Source organism: Rhinoraja longicauda, chromosome 31 (assembly GCF_053455715.1).
Source record: "Rhinoraja longicauda isolate Sanriku21f chromosome 31, sRhiLon1.1, whole genome shotgun sequence".
In the NCBI taxonomy this organism is placed as follows: domain Eukaryota; kingdom Metazoa; phylum Chordata; class Chondrichthyes; order Rajiformes; family Arhynchobatidae; genus Rhinoraja; species Rhinoraja longicauda.
Window position 1 is genome coordinate 26,806,371 of NC_135983.1, and position 18,947 is coordinate 26,825,317.

The 18,947-nt window shown below is 47.1% G+C and overlaps 1 protein-coding gene across 3 annotated transcripts in view; it reads right to left on the reverse strand.

Moving 5' to 3' along the window:
• The window catches only part of brinp1 (bone morphogenetic protein/retinoic acid inducible neural-specific 1), a 199,312-nt gene that overhangs the window by 2,683 nt on the left and 177,682 nt on the right, over positions 1 to 18,947 (reverse strand). For all 3 annotated transcript variants that reach the window (XM_078425827.1, XM_078425829.1, XM_078425828.1), the window contains 2 exons: positions 14,831 to 15,067; positions 4,451 to 4,673 (listed from right to left, as the gene is read on the reverse strand). In XM_078425827.1, coding sequence (XP_078281953.1) covers positions 4,451 to 4,673; positions 14,831 to 15,067 — 460 coding nt within the window. The remainder of the gene's footprint in view (positions 1 to 4,450; positions 4,674 to 14,830; positions 15,068 to 18,947) is intronic.

Consider the following 18,947-nt stretch of genomic DNA (forward strand, 5'->3'; position numbering starts at 1 on the left):
TGGTTGTTGAGTAGAGTAGAGTATTTGATATCTATATACTAAAACTCTCGTTTGTTATCTTGTTTGTGACTGAACTTCAGCCAAGACGGTACACGACAGCACAACAATTTTAGGCCCAACTTACTCACCATCGTCACTTTAGTGATAACGCAAGTAGTTTTATTGAAATCTGTGTTATATTTTTAAAGTTATTCACATTTTAAAGTTTAAAAGGAGGGGAGGGGGGGAGGAGGGAGGGAGGGGGAAGGGGGGAGTGGGGGAGAAGGGAGAGGGGGGTTGAGGAGAGAGGGGAGGGGTGGGAGGAGAGGGTGCTGCTTTAATGCAGGAGAGGTTTGGGCCTAACGGGTCCACTTGGTCTAGTATATAAATATATATATATATTTAAGATTATATAGTGAATTTCAGTTCATTGTACAGCTTGATGGTACAGAAAGAAAGAGACTGCTTCCTTTGTGAAGGAGAGTCTAGAACAAGTGGACAAGAGTCAAAAGTGGAGTGTTCAGAGCAAGGACATTCTCGTGAAAACTTCCTGGAATCCTGAAACGATCCCTAAGGAAAGCTACTGGGACAAGGGGAAGATGTTAAACTGAGATACTGCAGCTGGGTTTTCATTTGGCAAGGTCATCAAGGGAAATGGAACAGAGAAGGTTAATAGATTTATGAAAAAAAAAGATAAAGCCACAGGGAGTGAAGGGCTTATTCAGGGTCTTCCGTCAGGTGAGTGGAATATTAAAAAAATTGCAGACTGATTTGTATCCAAATGACTGGGTGGCACGGCGGTACAGCGGTAGAGTTGCTGCCTCACACAGCGCCAAGGTCCTGGGTTCCATTCTGACTACGGGTGCTGTCTGTGCGGAGTTTGTACGTTCTCCCCGTGACCTGCGTGGGTTTTCTCCGGGTGCTCCGGTTTCCTCCCTCATCCCAAAGACGTGCAGGTTTGTAGGTTAATTGGTTTAGACTAATTGTAAATTGTCCCTCGCGCGTGTAGGGTAGTGCTAGTGCACGGGGATCGCTGGTCGGCGCGGACTCGGTGGGCCGAAGGGCCTGTTTCTGCGCTGTACCTCTAAACTAATCTGAACTAAACTCAACTAAACCTTCTCCTTCTTAATCTCAAGTTGCTCTTGCAGATTAGTATTCATAAGCATGAACAATGTAAAATTAATCTATACTAGACCAAGTGGACCCATTGGGCCCAAACCTCTCCTGCATTGGTGCACCACCCTGTCCACCCCCCCTCCCCTCTCTCCTCAACACCCCCCCTCCCCTCTCCCTTCTCCCCCTTCCCCCCTCCTTCCCTCCTCCCTCCACCCCCTCCCCTCCTTTTAAACTTAAAAATTGAAAATAACTTTAAAAATATAACACCGATTTCAATAAAACTACTTGCATTATCACTAAAGTGACGATGGTGAGTAAGGTGGGCCTAAATTGTCGCGCTATCGTGCACCGTTTTGGCTGAAGTTCAGTCACAAACAAGATAACAAACGATAGTTTTATTATATAGATAATACATTCCCTCTTCTCACTCTGTTTTCCCCAGAGCACCCTCACGACATTGAAATACATTGGGGTACGGCACTGAGTCCAAACGTGGGCAGATGGTGGGTGAATTCTACCTCCAGCATCAAGGCACAGTCAATAAATCTATTAAACGTAATAACATAAACAATGAAAATAAGGGCAGGCTGTTCAGCGCTGTGTGCCCGCACCAAAGTTCAATAAAATCGTGGCTGATTTTCTTTGCTCCATGGTATTTTTCTGCGCTTCCTTGATTCCCTATTTACAACAGACAGCAACTTTGTGTCTTAGCTGTTTGGTCCATTATCTAGAAGAAGCTCTGGGGAAAAGGGATAGGTACGTTTCGGGTCGAGACCCTTCCTGAGGATTAATGATCATTAGCTACTCTCCAGTCCTGGAGAAGGGTCTCGACCCGAAACGTCACCTATTCCTCTTCGCCAGAGATGCTGCCTGACCCGTGCAGTTTTAGTTTTTAGCGTTACAGCGCGGAAACAGGCCCTTCGGCCCACCGAGTCCATGCCAACCAGCGGTCCCCGCACATTAACACTATCCTACACACACACACACACACACACACACACACACACACACACTAGGGACAATTTATATTTATACCAAGCCAATTAACCTACAAAGCTGTACGTCTTTGGAGTTTGGGAGGAAACCGGAGCATCCGGAGAAAACCCACGCAGGTCACGGGGAGAACGTACAAACTCCGTACAGACAGCACCCGTGGTCAGGATCGAACCCGGGTCTCTGGCGCTGCAAGCGCTGTAAGGCAGCAACTCTACCGCTGCGCCATCGACCCGAAACGTCACCCATTCCTTGTCTCCAGAGATGCTGCCTGTCCCGCTGAGTTACTCCGGAATTTTGTGTCAATAAATTGCATCCATTTCCCTTCCCAGCCGCATTTCAGGACTTCACGTAGCTTTCCCGCCTGGCAAGACACGATGCGGTGCTGGCAAATCTTACGCTCCTAGGGTGTGGATGAGCAGATATACAAACGACCTCAGGTTCCTTATAGAGCTCTGATATTGCCAGCTGTAAATTACATTGACATTCCTGAAACACTGCATCACTTATTTCTCTTCTAATGTCTGAGATTTTGCTAATGGCAGATAAAAGGTGAGCTACTGATTTTATTCAATCTCCTCACTTGTGCTGTAACAGGATCAATCGATCATGTGAATGCAGCATACATTAGCTGTGTAAGACTATTAATGTGAATTTGATTGAATACGCTCCCTTTCTTAATAAAGTTGTCTCATTGAAATTATTTCCCTTCCATCCATTTTCTTTTCATTTCTCACACTTGCAGTGGAGATGGAGGGAACGGACAGGAATTTATTTTAACGGACGACGAGGGGCTTGTCAAACAGAAGGCTACCAAATGCCGGAGTAACTCAGCGGGCCAGGTAGCATCTCTGGAGAGAAGGAATGGGTGACGTTTCGGGCCGAGACCCTTCTTCAGACTCGGGCCCATCCACTCCATCCAAGCCTCTCGTTTCCCTCTCCTCCGACTCTCGGTCTGAAGAAGGGTCCCGATCCAAAACGTTGCCCATTCCTTCTCTCCAGGGATACTGCCTGTCCCACTGAGTCACTCCAGCATTTTGTGTCAATCTTCAAATGAAATTTAGTTTAGTTTAGTTTAGAGATACAGCGCGGAAACAGGCCCTTCGGCCCACCGGGTCAGCGCAGACCAGCGATCCCCGCACACTAACACTATCCTACACACACTAGGGACAATTTTTACATTTACCAAGCCAATTAACCTACAAACCTGTACGTCTTTGGAGTGTGGGAGGAAACCGAAGATCTCGGAGAAAACCCACGCAGGTCACGGGGAGAACGTACAAACCCCGTACAGACGGTGCCCGTAGTCCGGATGGAACCCGGGTCTCTACCGATGCATTCGCTGTGAGGCAGCAACTCTACCGCCGCGCCACCGTGACTGAAATGGACAATGGTTGTCACCAAATCTGGGTTTTTTTCATCATTTGTAGTGTCAAGTCCTGTTGCATTTAATGGAAAGTAAACCTGGATGTTTACTCATTAATAGATGACAGAGTGTTGAAGGTTCTGGAAATCTGTGGAAATGATGAGCTATTTACTGCCTCCTGTGTAGAGGAGGGCGGGGGCTTAAGAGTTAATGGGTGCAGATTGCATGTTGCGCGCGGTGAGTCTGCTTTACCTTGAATTGCCGGCTAAAGTATAACAGGCCGTTTTGCAGAACTGCAGAGGGTGTTGTAACTAAAGGAGAAAATCCTGATACCAAGTAGTTCTGCAGAGAACAACAAGTCTGGTCTAGACAATAACAACCGGTGCAGAAATGTGCTGATTGTGTGATTAGCTGGCCACACGTGTATAAATACACTGCCGGTGCAGCGGTAGAGTTGCTGCCTTACAGCGAATGCAGCGCCGGAGACTCAGGTTCGATCCTGACTACGGGCACCGTCTTTACGGAGTTTGTACATTCTTCCCGTGACCTGCGTGGGTTTTCTCCGAGATCTTCGGTTTCCTCCCACACTCCAAAGACGTACAGGTATGTAGGTTAATTGACTGGGTAAATGTAAAAATTGTCCCTAGTGTGTGTGTGTGGGATAGTGTTAATGTGCGGGGATCGCTGGGCGGCGCGGACCCGGTGGGCCGAAGGGCCTGTTTCCGCGCTGTATCTCTAAATCTAAATCTAAAAAATAATAATAATGGCCGCCGCGAGGACCGTACTCGCAGTGACTCTCCCTCTCCCGCCAGCGTAATCAAGGCGCGTCTTTACCGTCAGTGTCTGACGGCGTTTGTTATTTCAGAGCGCGGGCGGGCTCGAACACCTGATGCGCGTTGGATCGCGATGGAGTCCAGGTCTAAGAAGCATTACAAGGTGGAGGGAGACTGGGTGACTGGCCGGTGATGCAATGTGCCGCGATTTTGCCGCTCTTACCTCTCCCGAGGCATTTGGTGGTTGGGGTTGTGTCGGCATCGGATGCTCAGGCTGAAGAGCTTGCGGGCAGTGCGCTGGAGCTTTAGTTTCAGCAGCTCCACCGTGCCCAGAAGCATCTTGTACCGTGCCTGGAGGTCCCAGTCGTTACCCCAGTGCTGGTGGACGCTGCCCATGGTCAGGAAGTGGGTGGTGGGTAGCCGCTTCAAGAAGGACTTGAACTCATCTGCAAGGAATGGAGATGGGTTTGCGTTAGAAACGACAGTCCTAGTGTTATCCGTGTTTGGAAACAATTAAAACTCACTTTAAAATTGAGCCATTTATCTTTCTTCCTTCCCATTGCAAATAACCCTTCTTTCAAACCGTCTGTCTCAGATAGAGGATTCATTCAATGGAAAAGTTATGGAATTAAAATGGTGGGAGACCTCTATCATAAGGGAGCTTTTCTCTCTTTTCAGGAATTACAACAGAAGTATGGATTACATGCTAATAATTCTTTTAGATATTTACAACTCAGAGATTATGTAAAATCACATACGCAAGAATATAGATTTAGAGGCCCAGGAATTCTTGATGAATGCTTGAACCGTCACTACAATACAAATAAATTAATATCTTATATTTATAATACTCTTTTAGATACCGACATTCCATCATCAGAATCATACAGACGAGCATGGGAGGACGAATTGGCTCAACCCATAACGCAAGACATATGGGACGAAGGTTTACAACACATACATCAATGCTCGTTAAACACTAGACACACATTAATACCATTTAAAATATTACACAGACTACATTATTCGAAGACAAAATTAAACAGGATCTTCCCAAGTATCTCCCCTATTTGTGATAAATGTCAATTTCAAGAAGCCAATTTAACTCACACTTTTGTGACTTGTACAAATATGCAAAATTTTTGGATCGATATTTTAAAAATCATTTCCAAAGTTATCGATAACCAACTGGAATTAGATCCAAAATTAATAATTTTATGATTATCAGAACACATTACAAACTTTACACTAAGTCAGAGATGCTTTCTTGACTACAGTTTAATAACTGCGAAAAAATTAATACTTAAATTTTGGAAAAAAACAGTGGATTACGGAAATTGACGAGACCTTGCATCTGGAAAAAATAATTGACAAACCAGATCTAAATTTTAAAATATGGTCTCCATTTATTGAATTTTTAAAAAAGTAAATGGGTTTGTCACAAAACTAAAATTTAAAACTAAAGTTAAAACTTGAGTTTAGGGTTGGATGTACAACTATAATAATGCATTACATTTATATAGCGCTTTTCATATACTCAAGGACGCTTTACAGGGATTTAGAGAACATAGGGAGGTGAATAAATAGATAAATAAGTAAACGAACAGAGAAAGGAGACAGAAGGTGAGGTGACCTTCAGTGGTTGAAGGCAGTACTGAACAGGTGAGACTTCAGTGATGTTTTGAATGTGGTGAGTGAGGAGGAGTCTCTGACGGTTTGGGGTAGTGAGTTCCATAGGGTGGGAGCAGCGATGGAGAAAGCCCTGTCCCCCCAGGATCTGAGTTTGGTCCGGATGGGGGGGACAGGAGATTGGCAGCAGCAGAGCGGAGGGTGCAGGTGGGTGTGTGCCTGTGGAGGAGGTCGGTCAGGTAGGATGGGGCCAGGTTATGGAGGGCTTTGTAGGTCATGAGGAGGATTTTGTACTGGATTCTCTGGGGGATGGGGAGCCAGTGGAGTTTGTAAAGGACGGGGGTGATATGGTCACGGATCGGGGTGTGGGTGAGTAGACGGGCAGCGGAGTTTTGAATGTATTGAAGTTTACTGATGATTTTTGAGGGTGCGCCATAGAGGAGGCTGTTGCAGTAGTGCAGACGGGAGGTGATGAAGGCGTGGATGAGGGTTTCTGCAGCTGTGGAGGAGAGGCATGGACGGAGACGGGCAATGTTTTTGAGGTGGAAGAAGGCTGTCCCGGATCTATACCCATAATCTTTATATTTGTAATTCTCTTTTTTCTTTGCTTTCTCTCTATTAGTTTATAGTCTTTTTTTTTAGTCTCTTTTCATAGAAACATATAAACATAGAAAATAGGTGCAGGAGTAGGCCATTCGGCCCTTCGAGCCTGCACCACCATTCAATATGATCATGGCTGATCATCCAGCTCAGTATCCTGTACCTGCCTTCTCTCCATACCCCCTGATCCCTTTAGCCACAAGGACCACATCTAACTCCCTCTTAAATATAGCCAATGAACTGGCCTCAACTACCTTCTGTGGCAGAGAATTCCACAGACTCGCCACTCTCTGTGTGAATCTTTATTTTTTCTTACAAAATTTAAAAATTGAAGCTATGTAAGAATTCTACAACCAGTTTGTCGTTTATTATTATTTGTACATATACTTTAAAAAATTAAAAATTAAAAAAAGAAAAAAAAAGAAAAAAAGAAACAACAGGCAAGCACGGAGTCAAAGAGCAATGGGGACGGACGTTTGGTCCAACGAATGTGAGCCGAGCGCCCACCTACTCCAATCCTGCCCTCAGCATCAGCAAACTCATCAGGAAGGGTGGCTCCGTGTTGGGGGCGGAGTTGGATCTTGGAGGGGAGGATGCTCCTCAAACTGCGGAGCGTCCTGGACAATACAGCTCACCCCCTCCATCACACGCTGGTCAACCTGAGGAGCACCCTCAGCAACAGACTGGTCCCACCAAGATGCAGCACAGAACGCCACAGGAGATCCTTCTTACAGAATACAGAGCTTTATTTGTCATTCGGTACCGAGGTACCGAACGAAATTACATTGCAGTCACACACAAAAAACAAAGAACACAAGACACACGACCCCAACACAAACATCCATCACAGTGACACCAAACACCCCCTCACTGTGATGGAGGCAACAAAACTTCCACTCTCTTCCCTCCCGCGCCCACGGACAGACAGCTCGTCCCCGACCGACCCTGTGGCTATCAAACTGGACAACTCCTCCCCCTTCTGTCATGGGGTAGACTGAGACTGACTCCCCCCCTCCCCAATCTGTGCACAAACCCCCAGGCCTTTCCATTCGTCACTTTAATTCCATGTTTCATGTATCTTGTGTTTTAGACAATAGACAATAGACAATAGGTGCAGGAGGAGGCCATTCGGCCCTTCGAGCCAGCACCGCCATTCAATGTGATCATGGCTGATCATTCTCAATCAGTACCCCGTTCCTGCCTTCTCCCCATACCCCCTGACTCCGCTATCCTTAAGAGCTCTATCCAGCTCTCTCTTGAATGCATTCAGAGAATTGGCCTCCACTGCCTTCTGAGGCAGAGAATTCCACAGATTTACAACTCTCTGACTGAAAAAGTTTTTCCTCATCTCCGTTCTAAATCGCCTACCCCTTATTCTTAAACTGTGGCCCCTGTTTCTGAAATCCCCCAACATTGGGAACATGTTTCCTGCCTCTAACGTGTCCAACCCCTTAATAATCTTATACGTTTCGATAAGATCTCCTCTCATCCTTCTAAATTCCAGTGTATACAAGCCTAGTCGCTCCAGTCTTTCAACATATGACAGTCCCGCCATTCCGGAATTAACCTAGTAAACCTACGCTGCACGCCCTGTTGGCAGATCAATTTCCCTCCTGGGATAAATAAAGTTGTATCGTATCGCATCGTCCCCACGTTTAGTTCATTGTCACGTGTACCGAGGTACAGTGAAAAGCTTTTTGTCGCGTGCTAACCAGCCAGCGGAAAGACAACCCATGTTATCATCCCTCTCACGACTCACGAAAAGCAATTTGCAGTCAGCAATCAACCCACCGACCTGCAGATTAGTTTAGTTTAGAGATACAGCGCGGAAACAGGCCTGTCGGCCCAACGAGTCCGCGCCGACCAGCGATCCCCGCACACCAACGCTATCCCACACACACACACACACACACACACACACACACACACACACACACACACACACACACACAAGGGAAAATTAGAATTTCACCTCAGCCAATTAGCCTACAAACCTGTGCGTCTTTGGAGTGTGGGAGGAAACCGGAGCGCACAGAGAAAACCCACGCAGGTCACGGGGAGAACGTACAAACTCCGCACAGACGGCACCCGTAGTCGGGATTGACCACAGGTTTCTGCTGCTGCAAGGCAGCAACTCTACCGCTGCGTTTTGGATACTGGGAATTAACATATCGTTTAGTGTTGTTCAGTTTAGAGCTGCAGCGCGGAAACCGGAGCTTTGGCCCAATGAGTCCGCGCCGACCAGCGATCCCCGCGCACTAACACTATCCTACACACAAAAGGGACAGTTTGCAGTTATACCAAGCCAATTAGCCGACAAACATGTACGTCTTTGGAGTGTGGGAGGACACTAGTACTCCTTGATAAAACCCACGCGGGTCACGGGGAGAACGTACAAACTCCGTACAGACAGCACCCGTAGTCGGGATTGAACCCGGGTCTCTGGCGCTGTGAGGCAGCAACTCTACCGCTGCGCCACTGTGCCGAGCCACGTCTTCTGCCCCCCCCCCCCTCACCCTCCCCATACTAGGTTCACAAAAGGATCTTACGACTGTGTGGCCAGCCTTTGCTGACGTATTTATAATTCCACATCTGCCGGCGTGGCAAGTAAGGCGGGCGAGATGGGAAAACATACAGAGCAGAGTTATGGCCCTCATTTCATTTCTATCGCGCTTAAAGGCCATTGTAAATCATGTCATCAGCACCAATAATTTATCGTCTGTTCACTGTGCCGGTGAGACTTGCAGCGTTAACTCACTCGGAAGAGGCACCGTGCCTGATTATGCTGCACTGACTGAGGTGCACTGTCCCGTCAAATTGTAAATCGCAGGACCCTTCACATCCTCCCCAATGTTATTGGACATCCTGCACACAAGTTAACTGAAACCAGACAGTTGTGAAGAGCTTGTCTGATTTATAATCTCACACATCCCTTAGCTTGAGCCAATTTCTTTTCAACCTGAAATTCAGAAATTGTAAGGTAATAAATTCCAGTGGGTTTTTAAAAATAAATCGTATCCACTTCTTGCTATTGAGGGCGTGCAGCGTAGGTTTACTAGGTTAATTCCCGGGACTGTCATATGTTGAAAGACTGGAGCGACTAGGCTTGTATACACTGGAATTTAGAAGGATGAGAGGGGATCTTAGGAGCAAAGAGGTCCTTCTGCACTTGTACAGGGCCCTAGTGAGACCGCACCTGGAGTACTGTGTGCAGTCTTGGTCTCCAAATTTGAGGAAGGATATTCTTGCTATTGAGGGCGTGCAGCGTAGGTTTACTAGGTTAATTCCCGGAATGGCGGCACTGTCATATGTTGAAAGGCTGGAGCGACTAGGCTTGTATACACTGGAATTTAGAAGGATGAGAGGGGATCTTATCGAAACGTATAAGATTATTAAGGGGTTGGACACATTAGAGGCAGGAAACTTGTTCCCAATGTTGGGGGAGTCCAGAACAAGGGGTCACAGTTTAAGAATATGGGGTAGGCCATTTAGAACTGAGATGAGGAAAAACTTTTTCAGTCAGAGAGTTGTGAATCTGTGGAATTCTCTGCCTCAGAAGGCCGTGGAGGCCAATTCTCTGAATGCATTCAAGAGAGAGCTAGATAGAGCTCTTAAGGATAGCGGAATCTGGGGATATGGGGAGAAGGCAGGAACGGGGTACTGATTGAGAATGATCAGCCATGATCACATTGAATGGTGCTGCTGGCTCGAAGGGCCGAATGGCCTACTCCTGCACCTATTGTCTATGGTCTATTATCTATTAATCTCCACGTTGTGTCACCAGAATAGAGTTTACATGATCATCAGGTTTAAAAAAAAATACATTTGTGCACCTTTTACCTAAAACAAGTCAGTGGGTGTTGAATCTATGGAATTCATTGCCACAGAAGGCTGTGGAGGCCAAGTCAGTGGATATTTTTAAGGCAGAGATAGATAGATTCTTGATTAGTACGGGTGTCAGGGGTTATGGGGAGAAGGCAGGAGAATGGGGTTAGGAGGGAGAGATAGATCAGCCATGATTGAATGGTGGCGTAAACCTGATGGGTCGAATGGCCTAATTCTGTTCCGAGAACTTATGAACAAAGATCTTAGCAAGCGATGGAAGATCTTAAGGACCACTGTGAGAGTAATGTAGTGATATAGCAGTTAGTCCTGATGTCCTCCATAGAATCATAGCGTGGAAACAGGCCCTTCGACCCAACTTGCCCACACCGGCCAACATGTCCCAGCTACACTAGTCCCACCTGCCTGCGTTTGACCCATATCCTTCCAAACCTGTCCTATCCATGTACCTGTCTGTTCCTTAAACGATGGGATAGTCCCAGCCTCAACTAGGTCCTCCGGCAGCTCGTTCCACACACCCACCACCCTTTGTATGAAAAGGTTACCCCTCAGATTCCTATTAAATCTTTCCCCCTTCAGTTCCAGTAACTTAGGTTCTATCCTTCTGCTCTCTGTGTGGAGTTTGCATGATCATGTGGGTCTCCTTCAGGTTTTCTGGTTTCCTCCCACATCCCAAAGGCGTGCTGGCTGAAAAATTAATTGACCATTGTAAATTAGTCATAGAATCATACATTCAGCTCAGCGGTAGAGTTGCTGCCTTACAGCGCCAAGGACCCAAGTTTGATCCTGACCATGGTGTCTGTCTGTGCGGAGTTTGTACGTTCTCCCCGTGACCTGCGTGGGTTTTCTCCGCGATCTCCAGTTTCCTCCCACACTCCAAGGCCGTACACGTTAATTGGCTTCTGTAAAATTCTAAATTGTCCCCTTGTGTGTGTGTGGGATAGCGTTAGAGTGCAGGTTTGTAGGTTAATTGGCTTCCGTGAATTGCGCCTGGTGTGTAGGATAGAACTAGTGTGCAGGTGATCGCTGGTCGGCGCAGACTCGGTGGGCTGAAGGGCCTGTTGTCACGCTGTATCTCTAAACTAAACTATTATGTGTTGGAAGGAACTGCAGAATGCTGGTTAATACCGAAGATAGACACAAAAATCTGGAGTAACTCAGCAGGACAGGCAGCATCTCTGGAGAGAAGGAATGGGTGACGTTTCAAGTCATAGAAACATAGACAATAGGTGCTGGAGGAGGCCATTTGGCCCTTCAGGCCAGCACCGCCATTCATTGTGATCATGGCTGATCATCTACAATCAGTAACCCGTGCCTGCCTTCTCCCCATATCCCTTGATTCCACTAGCCCCTAGAGCTCTATCTAACTCTCTTTTAAATTCATCCAGTGAATTGGCCTCCACTGCCCTCTGTGGCAGAGAATTCCACAAATTCACAACTCCCTGGGTGAAAAAGGTTCCTTCTCACCTCAGTTGGCCTCCCCTTTATTCTTAGACTGTGTGTGGCCCCTGGTTCTGGACTCCCCCAACATTGGGAACATTTTTCCTGCATCTAGCTTGTCTAGTCCTTTTATAATTTTATACGCCGCTATAAGATCTCCCTCTCATCCTTCTAAACTCCAGTGCATACAAGCCCAGTCTTTCCAATCTTTCCTCATATGACAGTCCCTCCATCCCAGGGATTAACCTGGTGAACATACGCTGCACTGCCTCAATAGCAAAGGACGTCCTTCCTCAAATTAGGAGACCAAAACCAATTTACAGGGGACGAATTTACAGTCGAATCCCTTCGAAGGGTTTCTTCCCCGAAACATCACCTATTCCTTTTCTCTAGATAAACTAAAGGGGTGTCCTTTATTACTGATGTCACCGAACGATAAGCAGACAATCTTGGCCAATTTCATCCCACTTTAAACGAGAGACCAGGACAAGTGTGGGCTTTTAATTACTGTTCTAAAATGACTCAGCAGACAGAAGGAAATATCGAGCTTTATCCAATTTGTAAACCGGGGAATTTGGTCATAAGGTCATAAGGTCATAAGTGATAGGAGTAGAATTAGGCCATTCAGCCTATTATGTCTATTCCGCCGTTCAATCACGGCTGATCTATCTCTCCCTCCCAACCCCATTCTCCTGCCTCCTCTCCATAACTCCTCCTTCAGTCTGAAGAAGGGTCTCGACCCGAAACGTCACCCATTCCTTCCCTCCCATTTTGTGTCTACCTTCGATTTTAACCAGCATCTGCAGGTTTTTTTCCCAACACGTGTCTACCCCTGACACCTGTCCCAATCAAGAATCTGCCCCTCTCTGCCTTATAAATATCCATTGACTTGGCCTCCACAGCCTTCTGTGGCAAAGGATTCCACAGATTCACCACCCTCTGACTAAAGAAATCTCCTTCCTAAAAAAAACGTCCTTTAATTCTGAGGCTGTGACCTCTAGTCCTAGACTCTCCCACCAGTGGAAACATCCTCTTGCAACTGAAACTTGGAACTGATATGTCATCGAAACAGGAAACACAGAGGGTAAATCAATTACAGAGGTCACTAAATTAATGAGGAATGGTCATTAGCTAAGGTCTGGGGGTTTTTTTTTGAAAGGGTAATTACTTGAGACTGATTCAGGGATGTCAGTTTGGTTAACATTCTGCATTGGAAACATTTAAGCATTCAAGAATAAAAGGTAAATTTGTAAAGTTAATACGATGGAATTGCCAATTGTCCTCACGAAAATAAATGGGAAGAATCTTTCACTGAAGGTGTGTTTCCTGTAAACTGAGGACGTTTTTAGACTTTAGAGATACAGCGCGGAAACAGGCCCTTCGGCCCACCGAGCCCGCGCCGACCAGCGATCCCCGCACACCAACACTATCCTGCACACGCTGGGGACAATTTACAATTTTAACGAAGCCAATTAATCTACAAACCTGCACGTCTTTAGAGTGTGGGAGGAAATCCCGTGAGGGGTGGCACGGTGGGGCAGCGGTAGAGTTGCCGCCTTACAGGGACCAGTGTTCGATCCTGACCACGGGGTGCTGTCTGTACGGAGTTTGTACGTTCTCCCCGTGACCTGTGTGGGTTTTCTCCGGGTGCTCCGGTTTCCTCCAACACTCCAAAGACGTGCTGGTTTGTAGGCTAATAGTCTTGGTTAAATTGTCCCTAGTGTGTGTAGGATAGTGTAAGTGTGCGGAGATCGCTGTGGTAATGTAAGTGTGCAGGGATCGCTGTGGAAGTGTAAGTGTGCGGAGATCGCTGTGGTGGTGTAAGTGTGCAGGGATCGCTGGTCAGTGGAACTCCGGGTGACAAGGGACTGTTTCCACACTGTAAACTAAACTAAACTCGACAAAATATTCATTCCTGATATCCAACATGTACAGCAGGGGGCGGCACGGTGGCGCAGCGGTAAAGTCGCAGCCTCACAGCGCCGGAGACCCAGGTTCAATTGACTACGGGCGCCGTCTGTACGGAGTTTGTACGTTCTCCCCGTGACCCGCGTGGGTTTTCTCCGAGATCTTCGGTTTCCTCCCACACTCCAAAGACGTACAGGTTTGTAGGTTAATTGACTGGGTAAATGTAAAAATTGTCCCTAGTGTGTGTAGGATAGTGTTAGTGTGAGGGGATCGCTGGGCGGCGCGGACCCGGTGGGCCGAAGGGCCTGTTTCCGCGCTGTATCTCTAAATCTAAATCTAAAATCTAAAAACCTGTCTGTGTGGAGTTTGCACGTTCTCCCCGTGACCGCGGGGTCTTCCCAGGGTGCAGGTCACGGGGACCCCGTACAGACAGCACCCGTAGTCGGGATCAAACCCGGGGCTCTGGCGCTGTGAGGCAGCGATTCGATCGCTGCGCCACCGTGCCGCTCGAGTTGTGTCTGTGATGCTCAAGTTCAAAACACTTTATTTGTCCCCCGTGGGGCAATTTACAAAGGCACGTAGAGTAGTAGAAAAACTATCGGTTGGGGGGGGGGGGGGGGGGTTAGCAGGGGAAGCAGTGGGACAGGGGGGTGGTTGGGAGTTGAGGGGCTGAACAGCCTTTGGGGACAAAGGCTGCCCTTCTCCTCCGTGTCCCACAGCCGGGACAGTGAAGCCGGAGTCCTGAGGGGAGCCACTCACACGCAGAGAACAAGGGCTCCTGTAAAATGTTCGTACCCTGGAACAAATAAGATACACTCTAACCCTGAGGGAGGAGGGGGGGCACATTTAAAGGTTTGGTTTAGTTTAGAGATACAGAACGGGAACGGGCCCGCTCCTGTAAATGTTCGTACCTTGGAACAAATAAGAGGCACTCTAACCCTGAGCACACATTTAGTTTTGTTTCGAGATACAGAACGGGAAACGCGCCCGTCAGACACGGTCAGCGTTGAACCCGGGTCTCCGGCGCTGTAAACGCTCGCGAGGCAGCGACTCGACTGCTGCGCCCACACCTGTAGTTTTACCGACAGTCCTTTTACCCGTAAGGTAAAGCCTTACAAGCCTTTAGTTGTAAGGCTTTACTTTACTTGCCTTACAAGTAAAGACAAGACTTTACTTGTCTTACCTGACATTTCAAACTCTTTGTAGGCGGTGTTCCACGACTCGGACAACCTGGACAGCGTGTTCTCCATGATCTGGATGTCGGTGATGGGGCAGTTGCACTGCGGGAATTCCAGGGCGCACTGGCAGGTGCACTGGCTGTTCTTACAGATGTACTCCCCCTCCGCATTGCACATGATGTAGCTCAAAGCCGACTGGACAAACCTCTCCCGCAGGTATTCGGGAAGAACGACCTGGAGACCTTCACGGGTGGAATGGATGAATGGATGAATGGGAAAAAAAAGAGAGAAACATTTATCTCGCTCTGTTGTTGCCACTGGAATACAAATGAACACGGCCTCTGCGTTGGAAGGAACTGCAGAAACATAGACATAGAAACATAGAAAATAGGTGTAGGAGTAGGCCATTCGGCCCTTCGAGCCTGCACCGCCATTCAATATGATCATGGCTGATCATCCAACTCAGTAACCTGTACCTGCCTTCTCTCCATACCCCCTGATCCCTTTAGCCACAAGGGCCACATCTAACTCCCTCTTAAATATAGCCAATGAAGTGGCCTCAACTACCCCCTGTGGCAGAGAATTCCACAGATTCACCACTCTCTGTGTTACAGTGTTACAGTGTACAGAGTTACAGAGCTACAGAGCTGAGTTACAGTGATATGCGAATTACCGTACAGCCCTACGAGAAAAAAAGCAAAGAAACAAGCAAGACTCACAACTACATAGAAGTGAACATAAACATGTACCACAGCGGGTTCCCCACATTCCCCACTGCGATGGAAGGCAAAAAAGTCCAACTGCTTCCTCCTTAGTTTAATTTATTATCACATCTACCGAGGACATCAAGGTTAAGAAGGGTCTCGACCCAAAACGTCACCCATTCCACAAGGGCCACATCTAACTCCCTCTTAAATATAGCCAATGAACTGGCCTCAACTACCGTCTGTGGCAGAGAATTCCACTGTCCGAAGAAGGGTCTCCACCAGAAACCCAGGACAGGAGGCATCTCTGGAGAGAAGGAATGGGTGATGTTTCGAGTCGAGACCCTTCTCCAGACCGGTTAGGGAAAATGGAAACAAGAGACATATCGTTGATGATAAGGAGGGACACAGAACCATGAATGAAAGACCTGCAAAAAAAACACAGGTCTCCAATAACCGAGACTGAAGGAGGGTCTCCACCCAAAACATCGCCCGTTCCTTCTCTCCAAAGATGCTGCCAACTTTTTGTGTCTATCTAAGGGAATTGCAGATGCTGGTTTAAACCGAAGATAGGCACAAAACGCTGGAGTAACTCAGCGGGACAGGCAGCCTCTCTGGAGGAAAGGAATGGATGACGTTTCAGGTCGAGACCCTTCTTCAGACTGAGACCCGACTCTCGGTCTGAAGAAGGTTCCAGACCCGAAACGTCACCTATTCCTTTTCTCCAGAGATGCTGTCTGACCCGTTCAGTTACTCCAGCTTTTTGTGTCTATCTTCAGAACATTGCCTTTGTCAAGCTGAAAACAATATCTCTGCTAATTAGAGATGAGAGAGTCTAAGACTAGAGGTCATAGCCTCAGAATTAAAGGACGTTCCTTTGGGAAGGAGATGAGGAGGAATTTCTTTAGTCAGAGGGTGGTGCATCTGACTTCATTGCCACAGACGGCTGTGGAGGCCAAGTCAATGGATATTTTTTAAGGCAGACATGGATATATTTTTGATTGGGACGAGTGTCAGGGGTTATGGGGAGAAGGCAGGAGAATGGGGTTAGGAGGGAGAGATAGATCAGACATGATTGAATGGCGGAGTAGACTTGATGGGCCGAATGGCCTAATTCTGCTCCTATCCCTTGTGAACTTATGAACTTAACACTAGGGTTCTACAAGATAATTTAGTTCCCCCCAAGACATCAAATATTTAAAGAAATAAAGTTGATTTTGACATAAAGTTCTGGAGTAACTCAGTGGGTCAGATCAGTTTAGTTTATTATCACGTGTACTGGGGTACAGTAAAAGCTTTTGTTGCGTGCTAACCAGTCAGCGGAAAGACAGTACATGATCACAAATGAGCCATAAATGAGTCCGATCGTATCATATCGTATCGTAATCAAGAATGTGGCAATCTCCGCCTTAAAAAAATCCATTGACTTGGCCTCCACAGCCTTCTGTGGCAATGAATTCCACAGATTCACCACCCTCTGACTAAAGAAATTGCTCCTTGTCTCCTTCCTAAAGGAACGTCCTTTAATTCTGAGGCTTTGACCTCTGGTCCGAGACTCTCCCACCAGTGGAAAAATCCTCTCCACATCCACTCTATCCAAGCCAAAAATATCCGTTAACTTGGCCTCCACAGCCTTCTGTGGCGAAGAAATCCACAGATTCACCACCCTCTGGCTAAAGAAATTCCTGCTCATCTCCTTTCTGAAGGTACGAGTTTGTTGAAACCATTGATCTAGCGAAGAAGGGTCTCGACCCGAAACGTCACCCATTCCTACCCTCCAGAGATGCTGCCTAGGTCGCTGAGTTACTCCAGCTTTTTGTGTCTATCTGCTGGATTAACCTGGAGAACAATGTAGATACAGCAGTTGTATACACTGGAATTTAGAAGGATGGGAGGAGATCTTATCGAAACATATAAGATTATTAAGGGGTTGGACACGTTAGAGGCAGGAAACATGTTCCCAATGATGGGGGAGTCCAGAACAAGGGGTCACAGTTTAAGAATAAGGGGTAGGCCATTTAGAACTGAGATGAGGAAAAACTTTTTTAGTCAGAGAGTTGTGAATCTGTGGAATTCTCTGCCTCAGAAGGCAGTGGAGGCCAATTCTCTGAATGCATTAAAGAGAGAGCTAGATAGAGCTCTTAAGGATAGCGGAGTCAGGGGGTATGGGGAGAAGGCAGGAACGGGGTACTGATTGAGAATGATCAGCCATGATCACATTGAATGGCGGTGCTGGCTCGAAGGGCCGAATGGCCTCCTCCTGCACCTATTGTCTATTGTCTAAAACAATGCAAGATGACATTGTAAATGGATGAGAACAAATGGTTGAAGGGCTAAACTATCTACTTATGTCTCCAGATATTAAAAAAACAAAGAGCTGATCGTAAATGACAGCTCTATCAAGTCCGAGTGGCAAACGAGAAGGTGATCTTGGAAGCTGATATCCTCAGATGGAAATGGATCCAATTAATATTCGTGACAAAAGGGATCACATTACCAACATTGTCAGAAACAATCGGAGAAACATAACTACGACAGGGTTTGACATCTTTAGCTTTAGGATATCATCTTGCTATTGTTGTCATTTAGTAGGTGAGGGATTTATTCACATTAAATGTACTTGATTTGACACTTTGTCTCAGTCAATTTAGTTTATATTAGTTTGGAGATACAGCGCGGAAACAGTCCCTGCGGCCCACCGTGTCCGCGCCGACCAGCGATCCCCGCACACTAACACTACCCTTCCCGCGCACGAGGGATAATTTACACTTGTACCAAACCACTTAACCTACCAAATTTTGAATCTCTGGAGTGTGGGAGGAAACCCGAGATCCTGGAGAAAACCCACGCAGGTCACGGGGAGAACGTTCAAACTCCGTACAGACGGCGCCCGTAGTCGGGATCGAACCGGGGTCTCTGGCGCTGTGAGGCAGCAACTCTACCGCTGCGCCACCGTGCCGCCCTGGTCGCGGGACACCATTCTGCTTTAGTTAAACATTTTGTTCAAGATGGCCGCGCCGTTGTGTTTGGCTGCCTGCCACTGTATGTTTCTTTTTTTTTTCCTAATCAGATGTACAGCACTTTGGTCAACGTGGGTTGTTTTTAAATGTGCTATACAAATAAAATTGACTTGACTTGACTTGACTTGAGAAAGGGGAGTGTAAGTGCATTTTGCTATTGGTGGCCCAGACTGCATGAGCTCCTCCAGGAGCACGTTGGTCTCCCGTGCGTACGGACAACACATGCCCTCAGTGAGATGGCGGCACAATGCAGTCAGTCTGTGCCTTTGTTTAGTTTAGTATGGAGATACAGCGTGGAAACAGGCCCTTTCGGCCCACCGGGTCCGCGCCGCCCAGCGATCCACGCACACTAACACCATCCTACACACATGAGGGACAATTTCTACATTTACCAAGCC